General features: G+C 40.7%; 1 protein-coding gene across 1 annotated transcript; it reads left to right on the top strand.

Annotated features, from left to right (window-relative positions):
• Positions 1 to 6,363: 6,363 nt before the first annotated feature.
• Positions 6,364 to 7,101, top strand: LOC108067563 (9,11-endoperoxide prostaglandin H2 reductase-like). The gene has a single exon (XM_017156643.3). It carries the CDS (start codon positions 6,415 to 6,417, stop codon positions 7,087 to 7,089), a length of 675 nt encoding a protein of 224 aa, XP_017012132.2. The 5' UTR covers positions 6,364 to 6,414; the 3' UTR covers positions 7,090 to 7,101.
• The last annotated feature ends 487 nt before the right edge of the window (positions 7,102 to 7,588 follow it).

Genomic DNA, 7,588 nt, shown 5'->3' on the forward strand with positions numbered 1-7,588 from the left:
AACAACAGTGATTACACATAAATGTTAACACCTAAAATCTAAGAAAATGAAATAACGAAAAAAAATAAATATAAAAATATTTCAATATATTCTTCTTACCATGTATGGCTAAACTAAAGGCATGGAATGGAACAAATTGTACGGGAAATTATCTGACATTAAAGGTAATTTTGACAGATCACACAAGTCACTAACCCAGAATAGACCTATCCAAAAGAACACGGTTAGGAAGCATGTTGAAATATTAGTAGAGTGCTTTAATGAAGCGCGAATTCTAATACATGAGCACAGGGAAAAATTAACTCAAGATCATTGGCCACAGGTATCGAGACTTTTAATGCATTTGGCCACAATAACAAAACACAAATACATTTATAATCCTAGCAGTTCCCGAGTGCCCGGTTATATGACCGCCCTCGAATGCGTGGGAACTGCAGTGTCAGCATATTTGATATGTGCGACCGCTCCGACGGCCAAGTGAACATAGTATCTCTCTCTCTCTCATATATAAGCACAATTATACATAAGCGTCGACCGCAGCTCTGCCGGCGTCTCTGCCGGCATAGCCGGCCGATCTTAGCTTTATGCAAACATGTAATAGAATTAAGAATTCAGATTGAAAAGAATAAAGCTTGGGGAGCGTACCACTGAGTCGCTCCCTAAATTCAACAAAAATTGAAGAAATATTAAATATTGTGTTTTGTTATTAAACATGGCGACCGTGACAATGTGATCGTGAGTGAATATATCCAACTATAAAAAATAAAATAAAAATAAATAAAATATAATAAAATAAAATGACAATGTGATCGTGAGTGAATATATCCAACTATAAAAAATAAAATAAAAATAAATAAAATAAAATAAAATAAAACAAGTGAAAAAAAAAACCAAACATTAAAAATGAAGATACATTCTACAAATCCAAACAAAACAAACAAAAAAAAAATCAAAAAAAAAAAAATATAAAATAAAACAAAAAACAATGGTATACCAAAACAAAAAACCATTAAATTCAAAAATCACGGACACGACAACCAGCAAAGATCACACAGTGAAAATTAAACACTAACCCTAAGTACATTATTGTGTGTCTGTGCAACAGCTAATATCAAATCAAAACAAATCGATACGAAAGCGATAGGGAAAATAAGAATGAACACGAAGAAACCCCTTAACACATATTCAATGTAAATTCAAACAAAATGCTGCAGAAAAACAATATCAAATTCAATCAATAAATGTCAATGAATAATTAAAAAAAAAATCTGATGAATAAAAATATAGTCCAAAGGGCCGAAAGGGAACACAAAAAAAAAAATCTTAATGAAACAATAAAAAATTATTAATCAAAAAATATTATAATGGCAAATCCTTCTACACCAACGATGGAAATATACAAGTGCGGAAGGCAATCCGCCTTCTTCACCTTCGTGGGCGACACATGCTCCTATTGAGCAAAGGGATAACGATAGATGAAATAGCCTGTGCAGCCAGCACCGGTCCCGTTCGGCGCGCCAAGCCGGACCACGGAAAAGTGAACCGACAGCGCTTCCAAGAGCGCCCAACATTACTTTTTTTTATATAAATTTAAGCATCTGCGATGCAACCAATAATATTAATAAAATTGTACAGACCAGGCAGATTCTAGCTGCGGGTCTTCATTTTTTTTACCTAGGTAGGGACACCTGTAACACATAAATATACATCCATAATACAAAAAAAAATATATATACCTAAATGCCTAAATCAAGAAAAACAAATAAAAAAAAAAAAGAGGAGGACAGAAAAATTTCCTAAACCTCAAGATTAAAGAATTAAATCGATTTACAACAGAGCTCATAACGTATTATATTTTACTTTTATTAGTGTTCGTCTGAACATTCTGGCAAGGGCCGGCAAGATTAGGTGTCTGTGTTAATTACAATTTATTTTATTTATTCTCAAAAATATTGCAATACCAAATTAGTGGACTGTATTAATTCGATATGTTTTATTTTGCATAATAATTTTGACACCCCTTCACGGCTTGCAATTATTGTGTTTTAATATTATAGTGAATTTATTTATTTTTTTAACGTAAAACATTTTTATATCATTGATTTATTGTATCTACAAATTTATATATTAAGCTAACCGATGCGATTCGAGGAGATAACTTAACATATTAACAGGGAACAGGTACTTATAAGCGACTTTATAAACTCGTATCAAAATAAAATTTTTAAAGGAATAGATGAAGAATATAAGAGCATCCAACTCATTCAATATATAGAGGGGATTAACTTCAATATAGACTTACTCTTCAATCACTTAAACAATATTGCAGAAAGCTTACTATTTGCTAAATTAAAGTTAGTTCCAAAATATTTGTTAAATTCGGTCGAATTTGAAAAAATTAGAAATGTACTATCGGAGCAAAAAATAGAAGTACAACTAGAACACGAACTATACAATGTGCTTTCTTTAGAATCAACCACTCTTAATAAAACACTCATATTCCACATCAAAGTTCCAATTTTTTCAAAGGAATCTTATAATTTGTACCGTCTTATTTCACTACCACTAAACAAAACTAAGTATGTAAATTTACCTAATGTTATAATTAAGAACGACCTAGAAATTAAGATAATTGAGACACCTTGTATAAAAGTGGGAAGTACATTCATTTGCGAGACTCCTTTGACACCCAATAATACAGAATGCCTTTACAACCTGCTGGACGATAAAGAAGCGACCTGCAGCACAACGAACAGAAGGCACCAACCACAAATCTTCGTTCATTTTAAAGGGTTGTTGGTTGTTGGTGATCCTCAACGTGGAGAATCTGAACATTACTTCCAACTGTATCCCGAGCAGGATCTTTAACGGTTCCATGCTTATAAAATACGATAATTGTTCTATCTACGCTAATGGGACAAAATACGTCGAGGCCGCCACCACAATAATCGATAAGATCGAGATAAACCTTCCCCATGTCCAGAATTTAACAACAATCCCAACGAACGAACTTATAAACCTCCAGGTATTACACCTTAGTAATCTGGAAAATGGATTGGCAGTCACCAACATAGAGGAAAGAACCACCACTCACCTGTCGATTATCTACATCCTCATTGCACTATCGATCCTGATTACGGTGATTGCCTGGATCTTTAAAAGGAAGGAGATAATTTTCTCACCCACTCCGGCGGACCCCATTGTCACTCCCACCATACCTTCGTTATGGCCATCGTTCCTTACTAAGGGGGGAGGAGTTACCGCTGATGTCTTCCTCATGACATCACCTCCACCTAAACCCCCTCGGGCATTGTCCCCCTAGCGAAGATGCCATTCAACCCGGACGCAAAACCACCGACACTGCAGAAGGGATACCGAACCGAGTAAACAACTCGGCCACAGGCATCCGGCCGGGAACTGCTGACCTAAGGAGTTTCGCAACATCTACATGTGTACCCCACTCCCAAGCTAGGTCTCAATTTTGTATACTCAGAAGAGAATAAAGGTAGTCGAAGAGTGACACTCAAGCGGAGCAGTTTATCTTTATTCTATTGGAATATAATATCATATCACTTAAATCTATATCACCGTAACCAGCCGACTCCGGACCACAGACATAGTTCGCTCACAGAAAGTGCAAGTGTCAGCATTCTGTTACACACGCCGGCCGAACTCAAGTGCATGCATATACCCAATATACATATAACATATAGATATACATACATAGCCGTCTCTCTGCCGTCAAAACGTAGGCAGCGAAGCTACGAGGCTTAGGCTTACTTAGCACCTAAGGGAAATTGTAAAGAACCAAAAGCTATTATGGCGTCAGCACCTGTATTTGTCACCTCTTTAAGAGAACACACATATATAATTGTAATACACACATATATTTTCTGGGCTGAGGTTCCATTCGGACCATCACGCCACAATAAATTTAATCTGATTTCGCACTCAAAGGGAGAAAGAAGTGCAGTTCTTATTTGGAATCACTTAAAAGCTATTACCATACTGGAGACATAATTCTATCTGGATAACCGCTCCTGGATCATCTAGTTAACTCGCGCAATTCGCAATTACGAGGAGCACCTGGCGGCAAATGTAAAGGAACTCTTAGCCATAGTATGGGCACTAAAGAGTTTGAGAAACTATTTATATGGGGTAAAAAATTTGACGATCTACACAGATCACAAGCCCCTGACATCAGCTGTCACCAAAAGACACAAACGACAAAATAATACGTTGGAAGGCGTTTGTCGACGAGCACAATGCCACCGTCGTTTAAATGTAAACGCACTTGAAGATAGTGGTGGCTCTGATGCCGCCACTATTCACAGTGAAGAGTCCCTGACATATACAATTGAAACAACGGACAGACCGATAAATATACCAAATTGTGATTGAAGAATCGCTGCATCCAGCAACCAAAAACTATGTTCTGTTCCAAAATAAAATGAGAATAAAATGCTCAAGAAAACGTTTAGCAAATACTTTTAGACTACTTCTTTCCCAAAATGACAAGAATTGTTACTGAAGTAGTAACGAATTGTAGTGTATGTTTGAAAGGGAAATACAATCGCCATCCCGAAAAACAGACTATTGCTAAAGCACACTGCTCGTGAACATTACTCCGGCCATCGCCGTCAATATCTCTTGTTATTTTTGCACTGCCTGAGTCTCTAGGCCAGCAGGCGAAGGAGGCAGTTACCTCCCAACGTAAATCAACCTAATCATCAATTGTAAAAGGTACAGCCATCCGGCTCTGACTGCAGCGGGGGATCACCAATCTCTACGAGAATCAAATTAAGGCACCATCTTCCCCCGCACTACCGAGCGGGATTCAGCAGATCTACATCCAGCAAGCACCCCTTCGGTGCCCCCTCGCTCTATATCCAGCAACCACCTTACTGGTGCCCTTCCAACCCCGGCCCGTGCAGGAACTATACCGCCACTGGGCCGCATACTAAAAGTATAATTGGCGCTCAACTACCGGGAGAATTATATTAGTGGAAGTTAACAGAAAATGTAAGTGGGCCCTTCGGCCAAAAATATTTTTTACGTCTTCCACAAAATTTTGTAAATTCGGACCTCTAAATATATAAACAGGCATTCAATTTTGTGACCTATATAAAAAATATATAACATAACAAGGAAATACGATCCCCAAGCTTTTTGCCTTCGTCTTTGTGTCTTTGTGTGTGTAGAGCTTTGCTTACGCGCGCGAATTTCTGTGCGGTTAAATCCAGCTGCACATGAGTAATCCGTTTCTCGAATATAGGAACAATAGGCAAGACTCCAGCGACTCAGAGATGAGGAGGTTTTTGGGCATGACAGGATGGTACAGGAGGCACAGGAGAGACTGATGCAGACGCTAACCAAACATATTGATTTGGTACAAGCAGAGCTTGACCAAATGCTGGAGATCAATCGATGGACCCGGTATTTGCGGGCACGACGACAGGATTTCACTCGCTGTGCAGGACATCGCCAGCCATAAAGAAACGCTGGAATGCCCTCCGGCAAATGAAAAGTTTGAAGGAGGAACAGGCGTTAATAAGGGAGCTCGTCCATGAGGCGAGGGCTCTCGTGGACGAATTCGACGATAAAAGGAGTGCCCTTAACAAACGGAGTCTACTCCTGGCTCGGCTAAAGAGAGAAGAAGAACGGATGTTGGCGAGACGGCTACACACCCTTCCGGTGCCCCCTCACCACTGGCCCGAACAGGAACGGTACCGTCGCCGGGCCAACAAAAATAAAAGTATAATTGGCGCTCAACGCAAATTAATTTTGGAATAAATTTGAGGGAACACACCACACATATTATTTAAATATTTTCTAATCTGCACAGGCCCCGCCTTGAAGTGGTATTGGCAACTGTTAGAAGACAAAGCTGATGAGTACGAATTCGGCTACTTTTGCAGAATCAGACCTGGTGGAGATTTTGAAAGAGAATTTGAGCTCCCAACTCGGAGCATTTATGTTGTCTTCTCCAATAGATTCGTTAGCAGAGTTCAAAAAAAAGGGAAGACGCTTGGAGAAGTGGATAAGAGAGCACGGCCGCGACACGTCAGCGAGATTTTCAACGAGTCGGAAGAAGACGGCGAAGAGGCGTTCCAAAAAGACCGGCCATCACAAGGAGCTAAGGCGGAAAAACCGAGCAGGATGAGGAGGATGGAGAACACGATCGCGAGCCCGGCGCAGATTTCTCCGCATAAATCATTTCAGCAGCGGAAGACGGAGTATGAGGCGGCTCGCGCATGAATCTTTAACCCGGACGATAAAAAAGAGGACGAGAGCAAGCGCCAACTGCATTGGAAAAGGAAAAAGCTAACAAAGCAGAACGTCCAAACCTAGAGCTAGGGCTTATTATTTTTTCCCCCAATCTTTATTCATTTATTCTAAATTTGAACGTTAAAAATGAAGCTTGCTCCGACTGTAAAACTGAACAATGGCTACGAAATGCCTGTTTTGGGTCTGGGAACCTACAATTCCAAGGACAATGAAGGCGAGGCCGCCGTAAAGCACGCGATCGATGTGGGCTACCGTCATATAGACACGGCCTTTTTGGATACCTACAAGGCCATGGAAAAGCTGGTGAAACTGGGGCTGGTCCGCAGTATCGGAGTGTCGAACTTCAATAGCGAGCAGCTGGCACTAGTTTTGGCCAACTGCGAGATCACGCCGGTCACCAACCAGGTGGAGTGCTCTCCTGCCCTCAATCAGAAGGCTTTGACTGCCTTTTATAAGGAGAACGGCGTTACTTTGACGGGCTATACGCCTTTGGGAAAGCCGAAGCCCGATATCCAGAAGCCAGACTTTATCTACTCGACGGAGGTGGCCGTTATTGCCAAGAAGTACGGCAAAACTGCCCCGCAGATTGTCCTGCGCTATCTGGTTGGCCTCGGCGTCATCCCCATCCTCAAGTCATCGAATACTAACCGAATTTCCGAAAACTTTGATATCTTCGATTCTGAACTGACCGCCGAGGAAATGGCTGTTCTCGATGGCTTTCACACTGGCGAGGGTGTTGTTCCATTGAACTTGATCAAGGGCCTTAGCCACAAGTATTATCCGTTTGCAATTGAGTTCTAAACCAGGTGTAGGCAGAATACAGTCCAGTTTGCCGTAGGACAGGTAGTATACCGAAAAAACTAACGGCAAAGTAACCGAGCGGAAGGGTATAATGCAAAGTTAGGGCCAAACCGAGTTCGGTGTGTCATACTTAAACGACAAGGGAATTCGTTGTACGAATTAGGCAATGGAGTTGGCAAAAGTGTTGGTGTATACCATGCCAAAGACCTGTATATATAGCCTGACCCCCTGAATGAAATCCGAAGAATCCCCGCCGGTCAAGAGAGTTTGTAAGAATTACGAAATCAGGCCAGGAGAGACCTGCTATATAAACCCGACAACACTACAAATCCGAATCAGACAGCAATGACAATGAGGCCCCAAAAGCGTCGTTTGAATGGAGTCGCGTGGGATATACGCGAGACCAAGAAGGAGATAGCAGAGAAAATCTCCTTTCTTGAGATATCACTCGAGCTGCTAGATTGCTACCAACATATAATACCATGGAAGGAGGACCAAA

The sequence above is a fragment of the Drosophila takahashii genome, chromosome X (assembly GCF_030179915.1).
Source record: "Drosophila takahashii strain IR98-3 E-12201 chromosome X, DtakHiC1v2, whole genome shotgun sequence".
NCBI classification, from domain to species: Eukaryota; Metazoa; Arthropoda; class Insecta; order Diptera; family Drosophilidae; genus Drosophila; species Drosophila takahashii.

Excerpts from the sequence above, each read along its gene's own strand:
- LOC108067563 (XM_017156643.3), top strand. The coding sequence starts at position 6,415 with ATGAAGCTTGCTCCGACTGTAAAACTGAACAATGGCTACGAAATGCCT.